The sequence below is a fragment of the Oreochromis aureus genome, linkage group 6 (genome assembly GCF_013358895.1).
Source record: "Oreochromis aureus strain Israel breed Guangdong linkage group 6, ZZ_aureus, whole genome shotgun sequence".
Taxonomy (NCBI): domain Eukaryota; kingdom Metazoa; phylum Chordata; class Actinopteri; order Cichliformes; family Cichlidae; genus Oreochromis; species Oreochromis aureus.
This window is the reverse complement of record NC_052947.1, coordinates 27651503-27676292: the sequence shown is the minus strand read 5'-3', so window position 1 is coordinate 27676292 and position 24790 is coordinate 27651503. Positions and strand designations below refer to the sequence as shown.

At 41.6% G+C, this 24790-nt stretch overlaps 1 protein-coding gene across 4 annotated transcripts in view; it reads left to right on the top strand.

Annotated features, from left to right (window-relative positions):
* ube2o (ubiquitin-conjugating enzyme E2O) overlaps positions 1-24790 on the top strand; it is a 43062-nt gene that overhangs the window by 9262 nt on the left and 9010 nt on the right. For all 4 annotated transcript variants that reach the window (XR_005613253.1, XM_039612918.1, XM_031727706.2 and 1 more), the window contains exons 2-14: positions 15291-15350; positions 15673-15783; positions 17899-17996; positions 18110-18173; positions 18907-19050; positions 19553-19662; positions 19818-19968; positions 20274-20331; positions 20789-20948; positions 22607-22762; positions 23523-23677; positions 24037-24149; positions 24293-24421. Coding sequence is in view for 3 of the 4 variants with exons in the window: in XM_039612918.1 (XP_039468852.1) it covers positions 15291-15350; positions 15673-15783; positions 17899-17996; positions 18110-18173; positions 18907-19050; positions 19553-19662; positions 19818-19968; positions 20274-20331; positions 20789-20948; positions 22607-22762; positions 23523-23677; positions 24037-24149; positions 24293-24421 (1509 nt within the window). In the remaining variant the exon portion in view is untranslated. The remainder of the gene's footprint in view (positions 1-15290; positions 15351-15672; positions 15784-17898; positions 17997-18109; positions 18174-18906; positions 19051-19552; positions 19663-19817; positions 19969-20273; positions 20332-20788; positions 20949-22606; positions 22763-23522; positions 23678-24036; positions 24150-24292; positions 24422-24790) is intronic.

Here is a 24790-nt window from a genome sequence, read left to right as displayed (position 1 = left end):
ACACTCTGTTGGACTACACAAATATTTTAAGTGCAGTCTGACTGCAAGACGATCGCCCAATACATCACAGTACACACAAAGGAAGAACTGAGTGTTCATTTACTTCGCTGAGGTGTCAGACTGCGTGTGTCGTCCTTATTGATTAAGCTTGATTAGTTGATAAATCAGCAAACACAGTTACTGTCTGGACTGAGCGGATGATATTAATCACATTACTTATCTCCACTTGTTTAGTCTGCTCAGCTTGTTTAACACCTAAATCACTTATCCTGCCAGTTCCTCTGCGTTTAATCTGCCGCAATTCAAGTTGTATTTAATCAAAGGATTTTGTTTTTAATCTGGAGGAACAAAAAATTAAATAAGTAGAATCAGTAAATTTGATTTAGTCCTTCAGAGGTGTGGTCTTGTGTCTTTTAAAGGTCACCTGAGTGTTGCCGATTGTCAAAAACAGCTACTCGGATGTCGCACACTGCTCCAGCACTAATACCCATCAGATGACTGCATACATCCGTCAGTGCAGTTTGCTCAGAAGCCACCCACAGGTGCTCGTGGTAGGCTGGCAGACGTTGGTGTAATCTGGGACACGAAGCTGTTGCCAAGGCCCGCCCAACGGTGCTTTGGAGCCCAGAGCCTTGGTTATGGTTTGTGCAGGTGCCAGGCAGGCCCAGGGAAACAAACAGACGAGGGGCAGGGCACCAGGGTTTGTCATCAGCCACCGTACTGTACGCTTCCTCTAAGAACATGTGATGCACCTGCAGCGCTGCACTGCAGCTGCTCATCACACCTGAAGAAATCCTCCTAAAATTGCATGAAGTTCTTTTTCTTCAATGCTGACTGTACATGCTGCAGCAGGTAGCTGTAAAAGTCTTTGAAGAGTGGATACAAACATCTGTTTTGTGTTCATCCCTCAAGAAAATGTTCAGGTTAAAGTTATTTATTTGTCTTCTTGGAGATGGTTTCTGACGGGTAAAACACAAGCTTCAGGTCTGGAACAGTTATAAAGTGTTTAGACCAATTTTTATTGGATCAGGAGAAAATCTGAAAATGTTGCTCGTAAACGTTAAATGGAAGGAGGACTTGCTGTCTTGATTGAATTGTGCGAGGAAAAAAAACAAAGCAGAAACTTCTCATTGTTTTTAATTGAAACTGTCATTTTGTGCGTTACCGTTTATTAAGTTTATTCATAAGCACATTTTAAAATGAACAACAAAGTGCTGTGCATGCTGAAGGAAAGACAACTTAACTGTATGAAAATAGGGAAGAAAATGGGAAAAACTAACCAGTTTTAAATAAAAATGCAAATCAGTCCGTGTACTATTGCATCGAAACGTCAAAAATAAACCGACACGAACCAATAACTTTGAGGAATCCTCGGCTGCTGTTTTCAACCATCAATTACTCTTAAACACATGAGCAGCGAGTGCAGCTCATGCTGTACTGAGTGTGTGATAGTTTATTGATTTGACAGCATTTGATGGTGCTCTAGACAGCACACGACTATGATGCTGCTAAATGTGACTTTGCTGAGCATCTGTCGCCTTATTCTTTGTTGTCTTGTAAATCAGAGCAATCATGAAAACGCAGACAGACGTGGAGGATGTAAAGGTAGGTTGTGATGAAGATGCTCAGCAGTTAAAGGAAGGATATGTCTGATGTTTTTCTTTTTCACCTTTTAGACCTCCTCCTCGGGGGTCATGGCTTTTAGAGTGCAACCAGTTTGTTGTTAAAGTGTGAAATGGACGGGACAAGCTGTGACTCTGCTGTGCTCTCTGAAGACCTCTGGCCTCACGGATCATCTTGCTCTGTTATCCTCCTCCCATTTAAGCTACATCCAAATTGTTACAGACTGTATGAGGGTTTGGGCATTTTTTTTTTTTTTTTTAAAATGTGGGTAAACACTGGTGCTGTGTTAATTTGCAGAGTTTGGCTAATAGTGGCACCAGCAGCCATCTGTTCCTGCTGGTTAAAGTCCATGTTGCCTGTTGGGAATTTGGTTACATATACTTACTCAGACTGAGCTGGTTTAACTAGATCACCAGCAGGTATTCAGACCTGCCCATGACCAGGACTAGCTCACTAGTCTAAAGTCATGAAACAGTCAAACCTGAGTAGTCTAATGGATGAGGTTAAACACTGTCTGTACTATCCATCCATCCATCCATCCATTCGCTTCCGCTTCTCCTTTTCAGGGTCGCGGGGGGCGCTGGAGCCTATCCCAGCTGTCATAGGGCGAGAGGCGGGGTACACCCTGGACAGGTCGCCAGTCTGTCGCAGGGCCTGTCTGTACTAATATGGTGTAAATCAAAGAACCGTTTAAGCCGTTGGTTACATTCGGTTTTAACTGAAGTCTCTCGGGCTTGTAGTCTCAGATTAGTTTGAGAAGTGGGGCTAATGCTAGCCTTCTCTCCTGCTTGGTTAACGGATGCATAGAACACCAACTGATGTGTAATGTATGAGGTCACGGTTTTCTTACTGTAACGGGGAGATGAATTTTGTTTCCTGTCTGCCATGTCTACAGTGAGCAGAGATGCTTGGAAAGAAGCACGAGAGACAAGCGCAGACAGGAACCTTAATCCCTGCATTAATTCCACTATTGTCAGCACCGTGTTCAAACTTGAAAGTGAAACATGCGTGTTACTCGTCACGACTTGTCAAACGTGTCATTCAAGCTTTTACAGAAAAGTGACTAAAGTGTTCATTTAGACATTAAATGATCAGTTCTGATGTTTTTAAAGGATAAACGGTGCCTGTTGTGTCTGAGAGGTTTTTTTTCCTTTCTCAAACGTGTCTTTATCTCCATCCCACCCTGCTTCATTTTTCTCGCTCCCCTGCGTTCTCCTCCTCTCCCCCACCTCCCACCACCTCCCTCACCTTCTCATTAACAGCAGCTGCGTTCACAGCTTTTCATTCTGAATAAAATCAGCTGTTGTGGGATGTGATTTTCATATAATCTGGTGTTTACATGCTCTGACGCAGTTAAATGGACAGAATAACGTCATGTTCACTGCAGCGCTTGTTATTGTGACTCATTTCTGTCATTTTTTTAAGGTAGAGCTAATGTGCTTTTCTCTGATTTCCAGCCTCAGTTGTATGGTTACTCATATTAAATGATACAAAGTAGTTTAATTATTACTGCATGTTAAACTGTGTGCTAAAGGCTCAGACTTTTTAAATGTTTGAATTGTTTTATATGTATGATGTCAAGAGTGGATGTCCTCATACCCACCAAACCTTCTGTTTCATGAGGGGCAGCGAATCAGTAATGTGAGGGCTGATTAGGGAGACTGACTTTAAAGGCAGAGAAGCTAAAACGGCTTGTTCTAAAAGGCTCAAAATGAGACAAATGAGGAGTATTTTGATTTGTGAATCATGCAAAGCTACTCTTACAGAATCCAAGAAACCCGTTATGGAGCTGGAAATGAACACCAGAGGTCCACTTCAAGAGTTTGTAATAAGATCTGACTCTTTTTAGTCTAGTTTTTAGACTATCAGACTATTTTCTTTACATTTTTTATATGTTTTGGACCCGTTTACTCTTTATTTTTGTTTAAATTCTGTATCGATATTTCTTTTCCTTCATACAGCCGTAGCCAGTGTCCTGACAGAGCTGTTGATGTAATGTGGTGCTGACTGGATGGGATAATGGATCTCTCTCTCACTCTCTCTCTCTCTCTCACTCACACACACACACACACACACACACACACACACACACACACACACACACACACACACACACACACACACACACACACACACACACACACACACAGGAATAGCTGCACTCTGAGGTGACTTGCCTTGCTTAAGGAGCCAGCCTCCTTTCCTCCTCCTCCTCACTCTCTCTCCCTCCTTCATCTTCCCATCCTCCCTGTTTTCCTCTGCAGTGTTGGTCCTGCCCAGTGGGGAGACAGTCTACTTTCTCTCCCTCTCCCGCTCGCTCTTCCCCTTTTTATTTCCATTTTACTATCTGCTGTTTTTGCTGCACTCTTGTCTATTTCTGGCTTCTGCTTTTTTTTCTCTCTCTCTCTCTCTCTCTCTCTCTCTCTCTCTCTCTCTCTCTCTCTCTCTCTCTCTCTCTCTCTCTCTCTCTCCTGGGACCTGTCTCGATCTCCCACTTGTTGTGCTGTACCTCGTTCACAGCTCATCCTCATTTTCTCCCTGTCACACCCTGTCTCCTGCTCCTTGCGCCCCCCCCCAGCATCTTCTCTCCTGACGTTTTTTTTTTTCTTTTTCCCCAAATCCATTTCTTTGTCTTAATGATTGACTCGAGTATCCTTCACCACCTTCTTCCTGTCTTCTATTCTCCTCCTTTTTGTGACTGCATTTTCTTCTTTTTCTATTTGCTACTCGTTTCCCTGCTGATATACAGTACAGCGCTCTGTCTTGCGGCTCTTAGTGCTCCGTGTTTACTTTTTTTTTGTTTCATCTCTCAAATTACACAGCAAGGAGATTGCTCTATAATAGATACTGTGCTATTAGTCCTTCTGTCGATCCCCTGTGGTCTTCATCTGTAAAAGGATTTGTGCCTTCTCTGTTTTTAATAGAGCCGTGCACCCTTCCTGTGTGTCCAAATCAATAGGCTTCAGCTAGACTGTCCTGCAGCAGCAAGAAGGGTTATCAGGGTGTGAGGATTTATTGCTGATGCAGTTTATTGCCTTATAAACAAAACTGCAAGGACTAATCGTTGATCTGTATATTATTATTATTTTTTTTTTTTTTTTTTTTTTTTTTTGCTTCATCACATTTAAGGAAACTCAGGATTACTGTATTTACTTTATTTTAAGATCACCATCCTTGCAGAATCAGTGTCTGGTGTGAGAACCTCGTTGTGCAGCATCAGACAGCCAATCAGAAAGCTGTGACAGCATTTCTTCAGACTAGTGTGAGAGCGAGAGGCTTTAATGTGCACAAACCAACCCACACGAGCTCAAAGGGTCTCCTAACGGTATTGTAATTAGTGCTGAATTAGTAGCAGTGTAGTGTTTAGCAGTTAGTTGGTGTGTATCACAGTTATTATTAGAATTATTTTCATAGCCCCTTTACACATGCCAGCTGTCAAGTTAATGTCTGCAGTGCTGTTTTAACTTTTAACACATTCACAAAGGTATTATAAGCATCATTGTTTAGGTCACAGGTGACAGTGCAGGAGAGTCCCACAATTTGAAATTACTGCTACAGCAGCTGTGGAAATGCTAAATAAACTGATAATTATAGTGCTTTTCTATAATTATCACGCACAATCACATGCATTGATACAAGCCTGAGATTCACATACCCACACTCTGATGGATGTATCAGGGGCAACTCGGGGTTCAGCATCTTACCCAAGGATACTTCGACGTGGGGACTGAACCATCAACCTTTTGATTAGTAGACAACGTGGTGGAGCAGGACATTAGCTAATGTTATGTCTGCGGCTACTTTATGAGGAGGCTATCACAAAACATTTACATAAATGTAAAATGAGTGGAAATTTATTATAATTTCTTATCTCTGTTTTTTCAGAGTCCTGTGAGATTTTAATCAGCGGCGTTAATGAAAACGACAGCAGTGATCCCACGCTAACTCACCGTGTCATTACCTTTAGATGCTTAATAGAGACGCGCTTGGCAGAAGAATTGGCAACCGTGTCAAAGATTAAGATACTTTGTCTTTGCTGAAAGATAAAAACAAATTTAATTTGGTGACTGTTAACGGCACGGACAAAAAAAAACACAAAAATGGTGGGAAAACTGTGTCAATGTAACGCAATGGTTACAGTCACAAAACCGTAGTGTATACAAACATTGGCTTGTTGTTATGGCAACAGGTTTGATGATCAGTAAATCATTGGGATCACAATAATCAGTAAGTCATTGGGAGCCAAAGTTGTAATTGAAGGTGAAAATTGATTAAATGCTCAGCCCTAATAATGAACATAAACCATCAGGCTCTGAAAAGACGCTGCAAACGACATCTAAAACGTTTTATATGACCCTGTTTCCTTTGAGGCGGTTACATCAGTCGCTTCTACACCACACATATCTGATCCAGAGGCTATTCACATTAACTCAACTCAGACACATTTCAGTTTTATCCGTAATCAGCTCCAGCAGACCCACAGTGCAGAGTCTGACATTGTTCCATTTGACTGTGAAGTCTTAATTAATTAATTACTAATTAATTAATGAATTATATAAACTAAAGATCAGTTTTTGGGAGTGGACAAATGCTGTTGGTATACCGTTAAATGCAACAAATGAGAAAAGACCGCAGCACCACTCGAAGACTGACTGTGATGAGTCAGCTCAACATCATGAAACTACTCACAACACAACTCGTGTTTTTATCCATTTAATTTTTGATTGAATTGTGAAACTTTTGATATATGAGCTAATTTAGCTTTTGACTCGGTTACTGCATGGGGCCAAGCTCTGCCCGTGCATGTAGGTCTGTTATTATCAGGGCGACCTGGTTAGCAAAGTCTGAAGTATTTTTGAGTCACCAATAAATAAAACTTTCAATAAATTTTTAAATTACCTGCACATGTAGTTTACATCGTCCAGAGGGACCTACTGTACATTTACCTCTGAGTGTACTGGCTTTACCTCACTGCTTAGCGAGTTGATATTAGGAGTGGTTCCTCCACTACAACCTGCAACAAGCTTCTTTTTTTTTTCCCCCCACTCAGTGTGACAGCTTTAGCTGAAAGCAAACCATTGCAGTTTTGGAGCTGTAAACGTCAGCTTCTTTCTCCTCCTTAACAGTCCTCGCTATCAGTGCTGTGAGCTGTGCTTAGCTTACAGACACTGATTATGTCTAAAGGACATTTTTAGTTTTAGTTTTATGGTTTCTTGACATGGAAAAAGAAGTGAATATGGTTGTGTTGGAAACCTACAAATCTTTACACCCTTTCGGCAAACTGATTAGCTGGAATCAAGTTGCAGCAAAATGTTTTTAAAAGTTACAGGAAGTCCTACAAAATCACTCCCTTTCTTCTTTTTGTTTCTATAAATAAAAGTGAAGTTAACCCTTGTACCTCCAGCTGTGTATGATGACCTTATCACCCATTGCTAATAATCGCTGGCATTCGCGACACAAAGTGATGCACATTTTTTTCTTCCCAAGTTGAAATGTTTTTAACTTGCGTGGATGTGGATTTGCATCGGTTCACCTCTTTAGTTCACGTCATGTTTGCTGTGAACAAGCTTAGTCTTTCTCAATTAGGTCGAATTTGTCATCCCAACCTTTATGGTGAGGTTTTGGTGTATCTGGTTTGTGTTTGATACTTGGATGTCTACATGATTGAGAAAAGTTAATACCTCTTCTGGACTAATGAAATCTTGCTGCTGACAAATAGTCCAGCATGCTGTGAGGTAATAATCCCATTGAGATTCCCCATAGGGATTTTGATTACGAGTCATAATATTTTAATCAACTACTGTGCCCACAATCCTAAATTGAAACCGCATCTGTGATTGGTGGAAGTCTGTTACCATGGAAATGTTTAAACGTGTAAAGACAGGTAGCTTAATAAACGGTAAACTTCAGAAATGGCGAGAGTGGTGATTGCTGTAGAGCATGAAGCACTGTGCTATATTGATAACAAGGATAAAATATATACAAAACAATTATACAACAACAGGAGGATTAATAGGTTCAAATTCAAGAAGTTCGTCCAGAGTGAGTGTGTGCATATGTTTAGAATTGCAATGCATTCTGGGATGAGCAGTTTTTGTCAACAGTTAAAAAGTAGTTCTTCACATAGTCTTGTACCTTTTACCTACATAGCTCAGAACAAGCAGGAACTATGAAATATGAACCTATAGTAGCTCTGCAACAGATTACCTGAATTGCAGAACTTGGCTTACTCAGTTACTGAGTATGCTAACACACTAAACCAGTTTCAGCAAACTCTTTGTGCACTTACAAATCATTGAAGTCATTCACATAAAAACAACTCGGCAGCCACCCAGAGAGCAGTTCTCACAGGATCCACCTAATCCAGAAGGCCTCACTTGCTCTTTTACAGTTTTTGTCTCTTCTTTCAAAACTGCGAATTATTTTTCGATTTCTGCCAAACGCCACTGAGCCGAAGCATAGTTTGCCTGTGGCTGAAGGCGGAGGTGCAGGATGTAGCTGCACTACGTCGCACCTTCATTATCACAGATTTTTAGCAGCATCTGTGGGTGGAATTTCACCTTCTGGCTTCATATTCAGTGAAGTTAGCCGTGTGTGGAGAGAAATGCCGCGTGTGCACCTGTTACTACTGAATCCGCCCGTGTTTGTGGCTCGGGTGTCTTGTTTGTATGGACAACAGAGTGAAGGAGAAGTGAGCCCGGTATAGAAAGCTGTCTGTCAGAGAGCAGGCGTGGCCCCCAAGCTGCAGTTCTCTGCAGCGTCCATCTTCCTCTCCGTCTTTGTGCCGCACCTGAATAATGACTCGTGCAAATCAGGCTGGAAAATCAAAGCCTCCATCGATTCTTGTTATCAATCTGGCCACTTCTACCCTAAAAGCATGGATGAAGAGACAACCAAGGTTCCTGCTTTTCTTTTTCCGAGGCAAGTGCCACACACAAACATTTTTTTTCCCCTTTCTTTTTGTTGTCGGAGTCTGTGCCCACCACCTCATCATACCGCCTCCCTCCTCCTCATCTCTATATGAGCCATAGCAACAGTCAACTGCTTTGCTGTGACCCATCAGTGTAGCAGGGTAATCAGTCGTGTGTGTGCATGTGTGTGTTACCGGTAATGTCAAAAGACGTGCGATTCACTCAGCGTGTCAAAGTCCAGTTTTAATTAGTGCACATGTGTGTGAACCTGAAGCTTTGGAAGAAATGCATAAATCACGGCAGCAGCAGTGGTGCAGAGACACAGCTTTGATTTCAAGGTGCCTCGAGGAGTTGTGTGCATCATGTGTGTAACGAGGAGGAACCTTCCTCCTTCATCTGCTTTCAGATTCAGATTTCACAAAGTCACGGCGTTGCCTCATTTTAATTTGACCTCCAAACAAACCTTAAAGCTGTCAAGCTCTTTCTGCTCCTTAAGGAGATATCACTGCTTCACTGCTAATATGGAGGATTTCTTTTAGTATATATTTTTTGTGCTAAATTAATGCTTGCCAGATTGCTCTGCAGAAAAATCAGATGTGAGAGGAAATTCACAAACCTGAACAAATTGTGCTTAAAACCTAAAAGTAGGCAGTTGGTCTACTTTTTATCTTCTTTGGCAAACATCAGTATTTCTGCAAGGATCACGTTTTTCTATCAACATCCAAGTTTAATAATGTTGTTTTTCCTAATACTGTGCACTGGAATCATCTTAATTTTGCATCATTAGTATCTGCTGCCTTTCATTAGTACTTAGTAATAAAAAGTGTAACATTACTGTTTATCACACGGACACATAAGAGACAAACTCCTCTGATTCCACTGAGTTCAGTTTCTGCTGCTAGTCTGAGCAGTGAGGTCCTGACCTTTCCTGCGGGACACTGATGCGATCCAAGCTCTCTGACAGACCAAGTCCTTCCATCCTGTCTTGGCTCTGTCTCCAGATCTCCTCCAGGATGGACATGCCCAAAACACCTCATCTACTGGCCCCAGCAGCTGTGTTGTTAGGGGTTGCTTGGTCTATGTAGGGTTTTCCAAGGAAAGGTAAGGGGCCAGACCAAGTATGGCTCAAATAACTGTGAATACAAAATCTAGGTACTTGGAGCGGGGATACCAGGCTGTCCAGTGTTTACTGTACATGATTCTCCTCGTCTTTTCTCTTTCTCTGTGCTCGCTGTTTTGCCCCTTCCCCTACCTCCCTTTAAGTCTTTCTCTTTCTTACACACATGGTAAAAGAGTAGAGTAAGTAATGCAAAATTCAACCAAGACACTGCTGGATGAAACAAGAGCACCTAAATTCAGCCAAAAAAAAAGGTTTAATATATGTATTTAAAAAAAAAAAAAAATGTTTTAAATCTCCTGTTAGTTCCTCAATTACTGCCTAAATCACTCATTTAGGCATTAAGAGATGTAGATGGTAAGATAGTGACCATTTGCATTTTTGTGCATCAGTACAACTCATGCATTTAAAAAAAAAAAAGGAACTTGAACATTTATATTTCTAATGCTTCATGTGTGTTGATGCTGAATACAAACACAAACACACGGTTAAATCAAGGGTAAGAAAAAACTGGGTGCGTGTAGCTCATTGGTGGTTAAAGCAGCATCAAGAGCTGTAAGTGTAAGTCCAGGCGATCCTCTCTGTTGAGAGATAACCGTATCAGGAGGGGAAAAATGTTTTTGCTTTATCGCTTTTGTAACGCTTTGATCGATGGGAGGGCAGCGCCGTCCCTCCTCCTCGACTTCACCGCTTCCTGGAGAGTCGTCGGTCCCACCGTGGGGGCATGCAGCTCCCTAGCAGAATTAAGGAACAGAGTGTAATTGACATAATCCAGTTACAAGGTGTACGGTGGATTAGAAATTACAGTTATGTTAAGTGGATTATACTTTCATACCGAGAGGACACTTTTAACAGCTGCCTGACCAGCACGTTCGCACTCGGTAGTTTTGTTTCTGTATCTGTGCTTTAAACCAGGGTTTCTGACTACAGCAGCGCACTGCAGCACAAAGCACTGAAAGAATATTAATGAAGAAGAGCTGCATTTGTGGGTCTGTCCAAAAAAAAAAAAGCTCTTCTCTTGGCTAAAAGCTGCAGATAAGTAGGGAGACAAGTTGGTGTGTGTGTGTGTGTGTGTGCGCATGTGTGTGTGCTCTAATCCTGAGCTGCAGAGAAATGAGGAGATGACAAGCTGATGTTTAATTGAGTACAAGGGAACATGGCGACCCATCGATTATATCCCCTCCACACGGTCACACACACACACTCAGTGGCTCTTCCTCTCCCAGAAACCAGAGGAGTTGGGTTACAGTGTAAGATAAAGCTGAAGAGCTGCTGTGTGTGTGCTCGTGCTTGCAGGTGCTTTTCATACTGTCCTCAACAGGATGTTTGGGCGTCTTTACTCATACAAACTGCTGCCATACAGTCTGCACTGTTATCTCCAGCAGCTTCTCGTTGCTGTGCTCATTTCTAGTCCGACTCTTTGCAGTAAAATGAAAATGTATTTCCAAACATTGAAGAGCTGTGTGCTGATTGTCCTGATGCGGAGTTTGGCCCTGTTTTCTGAATCTCTGCTGTGCGGGTATAAAATGACCCAGAAGGTCCACACTTATCAGAAACTTTTATGATTTTTGAAATGCTTGAATTTTCCTGTAGGTCAAGAGAGATGCATAATACTAAATAATAATGTAGCTGAGTTGGTTGTCCTCACATGTATAGTAAGTTTAGGAGTTGGAGCAGCCTGCTGCCATTTAGTTCCTCGTTTAACTAATTATTGTTTTAATTGGCTGAAAGATAATTTCAGCCAATTAAAACATGCTGCTATGCTTTATTGTGGAATGTATTACTTTTTTTTTTTCCAAAGTGGTGTGTTTAGTATTTCTTGATATTTATTTTATTTTATTTGGGCAGCACAGTGGTCCTGTGGGGTCCTGGGTTCTAGTCAGCCGGCTGTATTCCCTGTGTTCTCTCTGTAGATGTGTGGGTTCTCTCAAGGTACTCCGGCTTCCTCCCACAGTCCAAAGACAGGCGTGATGTTTTCTTAATTAGTGACTCTGGCTGCAGGTGTGAGTTAAAGTGTGAGTGGCGGTCTCACCGTGTTAGCCCAACAGTGGCGACCCGTCCAGGGTCCGGCCTCGCTATGACCCTGAAGTGGATAAGCAGTTAAGAAACTAAATGGATGGATTGTGTTGATTAGTATTCTGATTAGTCAGCTCATCAGCTGATTGTTTCAGCTCTAACAATAGCAGTATTACCTGCTTACCTGTACATGAATCTGATATATGTATATATTCCTGTTTTTCTCCATCCCCACCTCCCGTTCTGTACTAAATATGCAGTCTGCCTTGTTTTTATTCGATTTCTACTCTCTCCTCTACTTCCATCTGCGTCTGTCCAAACTCTGGTGTTTTGCCTGGTGGTTCGCTGCCACTTCTCTTCCTGCCAGCAAAGCCATCTTTTCCACTCGCCTATAGTGAAAATAGGCCCTCCCACAGGTCATCTTTTACAGCAGGAGTTCACAAAGTTTTCATCACTGAGTGCCAGTTTAGGGAGCCAGCACCTGACTGAGTGCTGCATAGGAATGTTAAACATATGTTAAACTCTGTTTAGAGGTTGGTTGTATTTAGTGCTGGTGTTTCTTCATTTCATTCAGGCACTTTTCTCCCTCGTATGTTCTTGGACACAAGGTTTAGTTGTCTAGGAACAGAGGAGGTGGTTGTATTGAAATTAGTTGCTCATCCTTAATAAATGAAGCTACAAGATGGCAGCGATTAAACTGAGGACATAAAGCAATTCACTTTGCATTTGTTAAGCCTGAAATTCACTTTTTTATTTTCACGTAGTTCATCATTTTTGTTTAGAGAGCTTCTTCACTCAGGTGATTTTTATCACAGCAGTGTACCGTTCACCTCTCAAAACGCTCGGTTAACATTTACATGAGCTGTACTACTTGTGTGTCTCTGTGAATTGTGTGTCATCTTTAGAGTTTGAAAAGAAGGCAAATAGGCTTTTTTAGGTTTATTTGAAGATGTTTCACCTCTCAAGATGCTTCTTTGGGTCTAGAACTGATGGAAAGTCTCAGGTAATGAACCCCTGGTGGGGGCTGTGTTATCCTTGTTCCTTTCAAAGGTGGTTCAGTGTATCTCGTCCTAAAGGAGAGAATGAAAGAAGCACTGAAACACCTTTTTTATATTTAGAGAATCTGAAGAGCTACTTCTGGGTCACTTTAAAACAAATTGCACACACATTTAGAGTCCTGCGTCTTCAGCAACGGTCCACGTCTTACAGTCTCATGTTGGTGCACTTATGTGTTTCTGCCCTGACTGGACTCTTAACACCTAACGTAGCAATCTGAGGAGTTAAGACCTCCCTCCTGCACTTGTAGTATAAAAGATCTGGTACATTTTGATTGTTTTGGACCCTCAAGGTTTTTACTCCTTAGCTGTAAAAGTCTGATGGGGTATTGTTTTGACCCTGCTGGGCACACGAGCAACATGGACACCCAAGTTTGTGAATGTGACACCTCGACAACTCTACTAAAAATCAGTGACCTTGACCTCAAGGTTAGAAGTCAAAGGTCAAGTTTTTCTAAAAATCTTGTGAATGTGAAAACTTCAGAACAAAGTCAGGTAGCATTTTGAAACTCATGCTGTAGGTTTCTCTACTAGGAGGCTAAAGGGTAATACAGGTCGCCGCCAGTATTTTTGTAGATGAATTTTTGGTGACAGCAGGTGGTGTTTTTGTCCTCTCAGCTGTGGTGCAGGGTGTTTATGCACAAACTGGTGACATGAAAAACACCTGCCTCCGTGGGGTTCAAAGTTTGTTTGTTTTTCAAATTTTTGCTTTTTCTTGCATACAGTTTGGTCCATGTAAAGGCCTCAACAGCCCAATAACAACTCAGTGAGCACCATTTAGTCAAGCATAACTCCTGGTACTATGGAGGTAACAAAAATACTTCTAATTGTGTTTATTCTACTTTTAATGATTAAAAGTAGAGTAAACTTAATATTTAAGTACAGTAGAGGATTTTACCGTATCTGTCATATAAGAAATTAAAGGAATTTCCCAAGTTTGGGATAAATAAATTGTATTTTAAAGGAAGTGGTATACATATGAAAAGCACAAATATGGCCTTGAACTAAACTAGCTGTTCACTAGTGTTTCATCCGTTTCATGTATGAACCCATGAAGTCCTGCATGCTGTGGTTTAAAGGTGAAGGAAATGCACAGCAAGGATGTGAGCCACATTAGCTCTGGTCCTGTTTTTGTCGTGAATCAACGGTGTAAATAATCACTGCTGAAAAGCTGCAGTTACGCTGTGAATAGAAGGAGCAGCAGCCACTTCTGCTGAATAGTAATTTAGTGCGGGAAGGGGGCGAGGAGACAGAGTTGTTTTTGGTGTTTGTTTGTTTGAGAAACTAAGATATTCATATAAGTAAAATAAAATCCATAGTAAAGGGCAGGGTCTATTCCTTTATCAAGGAGAAAAACTGCGATGTACAGTTGAAATTGCACTTTTTTCTTTCATTAAGACATCTCAGGGGTTAAATGCACAGCAAAACTTCTTTACATGGGCAGAAAGGTGAATTTCAGTAGTCCAGGCCACTTCAGCTCATGTGGCCCATGATGTCAAATTAATTTGACATCCCCTTATGTAGTTTGTGTACATGATCTAGTCATATTTGGAGATCAGGCCAGCAGTTAATGGATTTTTAAAAACGTTTTAAAACGTATCCTCTCTAAAGAAAAACCCAGGTGTGAACAGAGAACGTGTATATCTATCATGGAAACTGAATTTGGACGCAGGCTGTAAAGCTGTCTGATAACAGGGAGCTCACACTCCTGGTAGAACATGAGGAGTGCATTTTGCCGTTTACCTGCTGATCGTTTTTTAATGTTGTTCTCTTAGCATTAATTATAAACCATCTGTGTGTTGGCATCCAAAAAGCATTGAAACTCTGTATAGCTGCTGCTCAGTCATTGTTCATTACAGCAGGCATGTTTTTTTTTTATTAATTTACTGCAGGCCTGTTCTCAGTCTGGATGCCTGCGCACAGGCATGGCGTGACACAGCAAAATTCACTTCACAGGAACAAGGTTTCCCTCTGAGAGTTGATCCGTTGCCAAGTTTAGTCCAACAGCTTCTGTTTTCTGCCCTCTCAGATCGCTGCAAGCTGTGACTTTGTCCGCCCCTCAGACTGTCTCCAAACCATTTCAGTTTTACTGGATCTGTATTCTTTTTTTATTTCAGTGTTTTGATTAGTAATTGAAAGTGAAATTGTGTTTGCTGACTCGTCCGGTGCTGAATAAACACTCCTGCTGGCCAGCTCAGTGAAATGCGTCTCTTTGTTTGGACAGCAGAGTCGTTTATCTGCTCTCAGAGGGCGTTGCAGCTCTGCCGAGCGGTCGTGTGGGTGAGGACGGGATGCCCGTGTGACAAATTGCATAAGTAGCGCTCTTATGGTCCGAGTGCGAATAGATTTGTACATCGCTGGTTAATTTCCAGCTTCGCGTCCAGGCTCCATTAGAGTTATTGATGTGCAGCGTTCTCCTCTGCTGTAAGGGTTATTATAAGAAGATGATGATCCAATTTCAGTGTCACACACTCAGCAGCTTCTGTGAGCGTTGAGATGTCTTAACCATGAAGTCACTCAGCTGCGTCAGCCACCATTTTCTCAAACTGTTTCCTCTTTCTCTTGCAGTTAAAACTTGAAGATCGATCGATCGTCATCAGAGACATCGTGCGAAGAAACAACTCTAATGTGAGTGCGGCCCTCCGCCTGTTTGGGACTCTTTCACCTTCTCTCTGTCTGCGCCTCTCTCTCGTTTTCCCCCTGACAGTCACGTCACTGTTCATCACTCTGTTTCATTTGCTGCATCAGGCATGACCTGAATATTACTGCAGGTCTGCTCGTGTAGAGGACTGAAAGGAGACTCTTACCTCGTGTAACACACAGTCTGAATACAAATGAAACATTAAGCTCTGAGGTTTTCTTTTGGTTAAAATTCACAGTGTGGGGTCTTGTGCACGCATGAAAGGTCTGAGGTGCTAACAGGGTGATGTGCGTCTCTGTTGTGTTTCAGGATAACCAGTGTGGCATCGTGACCAACATCGACATCGAGTGTGCAGTGAAATTAGTAGGAACCAACTGCGTTCTGTATCCAGTCAACAGCAAAGACCTGCAGCACATCTGGGTAAGAAGATGAGCCGAAAGACCAAATTTACCAAGATTCAGTTCAGTGTGAGAGCCTCTGCTCTGCTTTACTTTAAGCCACATTAGTTTCTCTGCTTAGCTTTCTTTTAACGTTTGTGGATGTTTGAGGTGAGGAGAATTAAAGTTAAGCACTCAGGGACACGTTTTTGCCTTAAAAAGTGCTATATAAATAATCTATACTTTACTGAAGTTAACTGCTTTTCTTACTGCAAGCAAAGGCTTCTAATAACAGGGAAGGTTGTCCTGGTCAGAACAACTTTCCTAAATTGACCCCTAGAGACTCTGTAGCTTCATATGGGGACATTGCATTTTGGCTTTTTTGCACTTTAACTTAATTCTGCTGTGTTAGGCTCTTAAGCAAGCCTATTGTCCCCATATGAGGACAAACTAAAAATAATTACTTTCAGACATGATACTTACCAGGTTTGACTAATCCCAGTTAGCTGGAAGAAATTAAAAATCCATCCCAAACAAGAGCTCGAGTCTCAGAAGGTAGAAATTGGACTGAATTTATTTACAACACAGTGAAAGTGGAAACACTGAGGCCTGTGAAATCTTGTAAAGTCCTGTTTGAGACCCTCGCCTGACATTTAAGCACCTTTGAATTATGTAACACATAAAGATATAAAGCATGCACGACCACCCTAAATGTGTTTTACATCAGCCGCATTTAAGGAGTAAGGAAAAAGCTCTTTTTCACACTAACCGGTATGTGTGTGCAATTTATTATTGTTATTAACAGTGTTTTATGCACCTACACCTGCTTTCTAAAATGAAATAAAAATGCAGGAAGTGTGTTTAGTTTTAGTCTTCAGTCAGATTCATCCACACATCCGACCTGATGTAAACAGTGGTGCAAAAGTTTGACATTTGACCTTCTTGGAGTCGAGTATCTCTACAATATCGCTGCTGTTCTAAACATCTTACATTTTAGCGTCTTCCTAATACGACCTGTAACGTATTAATAAGAAACACACACACACACACACACAAACACACACACACACACACACACACACACACACACACACACACACACACACACACACACACACACACACACGAATGGAAACTGCATTAAAACGAAACGGAACTCAGTGTGAATCTGGCTCATGGCTGCTAACTAGCCTTTACTCTCACAGACAGATGCTTTCACAGCACTGCATGGATTTAGTCTTTATTTCCTTTTCTCTGAGATCAAATGCAGTGCACAGCACTCGTGTAGCTGTTTTACCGACTGTTGGATTCGTCTACAAACCTTACAGCTGATTTCAGTAACATAATCACTGCTGTCCTGTCGGCTGCACCTCACAGGGACAGCAGAGAGTCACGCACTTCACACAACAAGCGCTAACGAGGCGATCTTCTTTAAAAGGTCACCGTCCTCGCACGAATATTGTGCATATTGCAGAAATTTAAGCACTGAAGTGCAGAAATAAATTCTAATACTTTGACATTAAATCAGATTTCGTTACCTCAGACTGTGCCTTTGAGGGGGGTGACCATACATTTAACTCTGATTGGTCCAAATATACAGTGTTTAACAAGTTTATAAGACCAATGTAAGGTTTATGCCACAGCTGCCCAGAGGTTTTCATTGATTTAAAAAAGTGTTTTTCTTGTTTTTATGAGTAATTGTTGAGTAAATTAAACCCTATCTTAAGGAAATTTAAAGGGATTTAAAGCACATTTTAAAAGTGATTTTTTCCTTTGATGAAAGGCCGGAACGTCTTTGGTGGGAAACAAATGTTTTCATGTGCAGGAAAACCCAGATGAATATCAACAAATGTGAATGGAAACTACTCTAAAGATAATTTCTGGCATCAGTCATTAATATGATTACAATGCTCCTTTGCTACGTTTGAGTAAACGATGGACACAAAATAATGCGAATGGATGTTGTTATCCAAAGTTGTCCTCATATTGTTGGATTTTAGATACATTTACTATATTCAAGTTTCTCTTAAGCAGTCAGTTTACACCGAGGAGCACAATGTAGAATGAATTTTCATTCAGTCGAGAAGAAAAAGCCCTTCATAAGTTAATTCTCTGACACAGTGTGAAGCTGATGTGCTCCTGCTGTTGTTGCTTTCAGTCTTTCATGTACGGCGACTACATCGCCTATGACTTCTGGCTGGGGAAAGTGTACGACCTGACCAATCACATCATCCTCAAGCTGTCCAATGGAGCCAGGTAAAGCGTGTGTGCGTGCGCGTGCAGGCAGTGTGTACTGTGACCATGTGACGGTCTGTTGGATCGTGTGATCGGTGCCACATCCAGTGAATGTCTCGTCTCGCTCCCTCCAGGTGCTCCATGAGCGTGGAAGACGGTGCCAAGCTTTATGATGTCTGTCCACATGTCAGTGATTCGGTACGTAGCCACCAGCTCTGATCTGTCACTTCAGGTACATTCGCTTTGTTCCTGTGTTCTCCCGGCTGCTGCTCAGAGGTCAAAGCCCCTACAGAGGCTGAAATTTAAGTGACAGCTGTGGGTTCACCATTTTTTTTTTTGTGTGTGTGTTTGTGTGTGAAATTGTTAAAATTAAGTTTGCACATGCTCTGATGATGCTGTCCCTCTCCACTCGTGCTGCTCCCGTCTTTGTATTTTATTTCTTCTGGGTCTTGCTGTTATTTGAGGGTCAGTCCTCAGCTTCAGGCGTCCAGGAGCCTGTACTATGGAGCAGGATTTTAGGCTTAGTAGATAACTGCAGATTTAATCCCGGGCTTACTCTGACATGAAGGTGCCGCAGGTCCAGACTGCTCTGTGTAGGGTTATATTTGAGATAAAAGAAGCACACATATAAGCAGCACATACTAATGCTGGCATTTCCAGGAAAGATGAGGATGAGAGGGTCTGCACTTTCAGAGGCCCAAAGTTTCAGTCTTTCCCTGATGAGCATCATTATAACGTATAGATCATTCATCCCATTGCTGACTTTTTTTCTTTCCTCACGGTTTTGTGCAGCTTCAAGAAAAACAAATTAAAAATGTACTTGGCATTGTATGTTTAATAAAAGTTAAATTGTTAAAGATAAACTTGTATCTTTGTTATGTTGTACTCTCACTTCTTGGTTTTGTACATTCTTGTTGTTTTTGGGATCCAGGGTCTGTTCTTTGATGAGGCGTACGGCTTTTACCCAGGACAGGTCCTGATTGGTCCCGCCAAAGTTTTCTCCAATGTCCAGTGGCTGTCAGGGGTGAAACCTGTGCTCAGCAGGAAGTGCAAGTTCAGGGTGGTGGTAGAAGAGGTACGCAGTCTTTTCTTTTATGCAGCAGCCACATTTTGTGAGATGGAGAGCAACCCGTTTAGGGTTCGTTGGTTATTATAGGAGTTTGTTATGCCTTGAAACTCTTCTTGTTTGAATAATAAGCGACAGAATTTAAATTAAAATCTTTCGATGAACATTTTGGATTCTTCCTTTCTGTATAAAATAAGAAAATGCTCTTGGATTTTAATCACACCAACAGATGTTGGACCCCCTGGGGCCTTTCTCACAAATGTGAAGAAACAGCAAAAACCATTAAGTGAATTATTTATCTTTAAGCCTTTTGGGGATTTTTTTTGTAATTAAAATGTTTATTTACTTTTATAGTGAAAGCTAGCAATTACTCGAGAGATGAATTCAGGCAGATGGAACAATATTCTTTTAATTAACACATTCAGTTGTTTTTGATGAATTGGACTTTATGTGTAAATGTACTTCTTCGTGAATGTAAACACTCACTTGGATGTCATCTTGCTTCCTTCAGGTGAAGGTGGTGGAGCTGAAAGTGACGTGGATCACCAAGAGCTACTCACCCAAAGGTTCTGACAGCGTTTATCCACCTGCCTCCACCATCACACAGGAAAACCTCTGCAGGTCAGTGCAGCGACTCATCCACCCGTGCCCACTTCAGCTACGTCTGCCTCTGTACACAAGCTGCTCTTGTTACCGCTGCTTATTGGGTGCAGTTTGCATCAGGTATTGATATCGTTTAGATTTTAAGTTAAAGTCATTCTCCCGTTCGGGTTTAGGGTGAGGCGTTTGGGCTACTACGACCACACCCAGAGGCAGCTGGGAGAGAGGGCCCTCTACGTGTTCCCAGCCAAAGGTGATGCCACACGCATCACCTGTGATGGACCTGAGGGTGCCCCTGTTCTGCCTGAAGACCCCGTTGCCAGAAAGGTGTGGATAAACTTGCACTGGTCTTTTCATGTGTTCTTAGGTTGTTGTTTCTGTAAAGAGAGGAGCACATTAGCACCTTAAACCAGCTGCTTTACACAAGAGCAGGGAAGATCTCTGATGCTGGTGTATTTTCAGAGTGTTGCTCTCGAATGTTTGTTAACACTCAGGACTGATAGCACCTGAAAACACTCTTAGAGCAAAAGCTTGAAGATGATCAATCTCACTGCTTGTGTGTGTGTGTGTGTGTTTGTGTGTGTGTGTTTGTGTGTGTGTGTTTGTGTGTGTGTGTGTGTGTGTGTGCGCAGTTGAAAAGGATGTTCAAGAAGGATTCTGGGAAGAAGACGGAGAACGCCGACTTACAAGGTGCCAAAACATCCAGAGGATCATAAAACACACCCAGTAATATAGCATGTATCAAAAAGAGTCTATAATCTTTGAAAATATCCAAATTTCGTCTCGTAAATGTGTTTTTTATTTTTTGTTTTCCTGCTGCTGAATATTACCTCACTTCCCCACCTCCTTTATATTGTTTATTTCCAATAAACAATATATACTATTCTATATACTATACTATTGTATACTATTCTACCCTATATAAATAACCAGGTGTTGTACCTCACCTCACCTCACCTGGTCAGAACAATAACTTCTTTGTTGCTCCTTAAAATCTTTCTCAAATAGAATTTTAATGATTTTTCATTTTGACTGGATGAATGTAAATAATCTATAAAGATTCTTTATGATATTTATGTTACATCATGAGCTGCCCTCTTTTTTTTTTTTTTTTCTTTCTTTTTTTAAACTTTGTTTCTCCCTGTAGGCGAGCACAAATCTGAACAGACCGACTCGAATCATCCCAACAACAACAACGGCCCCGCGGTTCCCGTTCAGAACGCTCCGGACTCCCAGAACGACGCCTCGGCTGAACACGGCGAGCAGGACGCTGATGACGAGGCTGCAGAGGACACCGATGACACCAGGTCAGGGTCTTAGTTATTACCCTTTACAAAAACATTTATGCTGTCTAATTTATCTGTAAGAAATTCTAAAATGCTCTAATATAATTTATTATAGCTTTGAGTCATTTTTATTCAAATTTAAATTAAAAATTTGAGACAATCCTTGTCGGTTTCCTTTAATAATAAGAAAAGTATCATTTATAATGTAAGGCATGTTTGAATGAATTCTGTGTTACGGTGTGGTAGAATCTCAATGATGTCCTTTTTTTTCCATCTTTTATTTCTGTGCTTTTAAAACAAACATTTATACAAATCTCTTCTTTGTAGATGTTAATAATTTCAAAATTCATAGTAAATTTGTGTAATATTTAATTTTTTTAAAATAACTGTTTCATAGTGTTTGAAAACATAAGTGAGGGCATACCATTTTGGTCTAAAACTAAATGGAGGAGAAGCAGGTTGACAGTAGGAAACGCTTTTAATATGTTTGTGATGATTACAGGTTACAGATTTTTTTTTTTTTTTTTTTGCATTAGGAAATAAAAAGTCAGCTTTCTGTTATGTCGGAGTTGTTGCTAATTATTCTGCTTATTGTAATTAATCAGCTGAGATGCCCAGCAGATGTTTAGGTTCAGTGTACATCATTAATATAGCTGAGCTGCTTGTTAATTAAAATCAGTCTTCCCTCTGTGTGTGTGTGTGTGTGTGTGTGTGTGTGTGTGTGTGTGTGTGTGTGTGTGTGTGTGTGTGTGTGTGTGTGTGTGTGTGTGTGTGTGTGTGTGTGTGTGTGTGTGTGTGTGTGTGTGTGTGTGTGTGTGTGTGTCTTGTGTGGGACCAAAAATTGTAAGTTTACTATGCTTGTGGGACCAACAGCCCTTATGGGGACAAAATCCAGGTCCCATGAGTTTGAAGGCATTTTGAGACTCAAAATGTGGTTTTACTGTCAGGATTACAATAAGGTTATCGTTAGGTTTAGGCTAAGGGTTGGGGTTCATTTTTGATGGTTAGGGTAAGTGGCTAGGAAAAGCATTATGTCCCCACAAAGATATGAAAACACAGCGTAAGTGTGAGATTCTGGGGAGAGGGAGATATCGGACAGCTCTACACATTTTAACTCAGTATTATATTAAACTGAAAGGGATGGAAATGAGTTTTGTTGGAAACCAGAGAGACTAAAGCCTGGTTTAGAGAAAGTAACAGTTCAGCTGAATCATCGTGTCTCAAACCAAAGACGGTCCCAGGACTTGCATGTTGGGTTAATTGGTGACTATAAATTGGTCGTGGACATTAAGACTAAATGCTTAGAGTGCACAAAATAAAGTGCTGTATGCTCGTGTGAGTAAACAGTCCAAAGTGGAAATTTGAGCGGGAAAAACTGCTCTGACCGTGACTTCAACATCATGTGGAGCTTAAAAGCTTCATAAATGTGGGATTTATTGCAGATCTGTTGCACAGTTGTGTCTAAAATGTTTCCTGTATGTGTTGAGTGCAAAAATGTATTGTTCAACACTGGACCCACTTTGTTTCTCATCATTTTCTTACAGTTCAGACCAAAGACATCACTCAGTAAATATAATAATGCACAGCCTGACTGAGGGGGAAAAATGAGTTTTTGCATGCTTAATACACAGAAAATTGCTTTTGCATAAAGAACTCTGCTTGCATTTCCGTCGCTGCAGCTCTTTAACGTCATCGGCGAGCTCCACAGCCTCCTCTCAGAGCGGCGGTCTGGGAACCAACCGCAAGAAGAGCATCCCGCTCTCCATCCGCAACCTGAAGAGGAAGCACAAGAAGAAGAGGACAAAGTTCTCCCGCGAATTCAAGCCCGGAGACCGGTGGGTTAAAATCACACACGCCGGCACACAATTAAATTTCTTTGAGTCCATCTAGTTTCTTCTGTTTGTCACCAGAGTACGAGCAGCTCTTCAGACTGTTTAGGAACTCAGCCATCCACTGTTTATGTTTTTAGAGTCGTCTGTAAGAGACGTGGAAATGACACCAGTGATGACATCTGTTCCTGTTAAATTTGCAGCTGCTTTCACAGAAACATCTGCCATCTCTCGCTTTGACTGCATGTCTGTCCATCCAGCTCTCATTTGTCTAAGGGTTTGCGACTCGATCCGTCAACCTGACAGACGCATGAAGTCTTTCAGTGATGGTGTCATTTCCTCAACCACACAGACACACTCATACTCAGCTCACATGCTGCACATCCTTCATCTGTTTTTACTCCAAAATGCACACATCGTTACTGTAGTCATCGGTGTGTCTGTCTGTGTGGTTTGTTTGTTTGTTTGTTTGTTTGTTTGTTAGTTAACTGGTGTAGAAGACACTGACGTAAATCTAAATGGGGCAGAAGTAAACATCATCCAAACATCCAGATTTACTTTAAAATATTTAAAACTAAAGCAAATAAAGAATAATCAATTTGAGGTTAAGGGTAAGAGTGTTCCACTTTAGTGCTGCACACTGTTATCACAATGTTTGCAGCAGGACCAGACGGATGGCAGTGAAGCAGGATAAAAATCATCTGAGGAAAACTGAGAAATCGGAGAGAAGATTGAGGTCTCTGCTATCTTTTTCTTTTTTTTGCAGAGTGGCAGTGGAAGTCGTATCCACAAAGACCACGGCTGATGTGATGTGGAAGGACGGCCGGGTGAAGAAGGGAATCCGATCGAACGACCTCATTCCCATCCAGCACCTGGACAGCCATGAGTTTTGCCCCGGCGACTTTGTAGTAGACAAACGACGTAAGGAAAAGCTTTTATCTCACATTTGATCTCAGATTGGTGGGTATTTTTGTGTATGGGCCTCTCTGCCACTTAGTACCTGCAGTATGTAGGTCATTTTCTGAAACTGTGCCAAAGCGTCTCTGTAAAATGGCCTGAATACACCGGGATTTGCATCACCGCGGTGATGTTACAGCCATGTATGGTAATGCTGTGCCATGTGCCATTCTGCAAATGACAAAATGTAATGTAGGATAGAATCCGTAGAGGTTAACTTCACATCATAATATTCTTTAAAACGTGAATCCAAAAAACTACAGATATTTGTGTTTTACAGAGTTTACTTTGATCTCTAAACTCTGCTTGTGTGCTCACCTCAGCCCAAGCGCTGCAGGACCCCGGGGTGTACGGCGTGATCCAGTCTGGCGATCACAAAGGCAGAACGTGTGTGGTGAAGTGGATCAAACTCAACTCCACCAGTGACGACGTGGAGGTCAGTAAGGAGGAAAAACCCTGATTGTGATTTAAAGCTTGTGAAAATGATCAGTGTTTGAATGTTTGTGGACGACAGAGGTACTGGAGCATCGCAGAGGGGAGGAGAAATACGCTGTAAACGTTTGTTTCCGTGTCGTTTAGGTCATTGGTTTGGAGGAGGATGTCAGTGTCTACGACATCGCCGATCATCCGGACTTTCACTTCCGCACGACCGACATTGTCATCAGAATATGGAACTCGGAGAACGGACAAAACGACTGTGAAAATGAGGTGAAATGATGCGACCGACCGTCCAACACACGATAGACTCAGTTTGTCAGTTTCGTTTGTCATGAAAATGACACATGTCTTTCTCCTGGACTGTAAAGGTTATGAGAGCTCAAATCCAGACAAATCAAGTCCAAATGTTCAGCCCAACTTCTTTGCATATTGAGGGCCTTCAGGGCTTCATTAAATAAGCTCAAGTTGTTATACAGAAAAATCGTAACCGCTGATTCTGAGGAGGTCAGGAGGAAACTTTTCAGATTTGGGTGATTTTTACATGGAGTGAACCTCTACTGATTCCCAGCCTAGAAACAGTTTGCTTCTTTTGCACCTCTCTGCGGGGGAAAAGTCAATATCAAATCCTAAAAAAGGCTT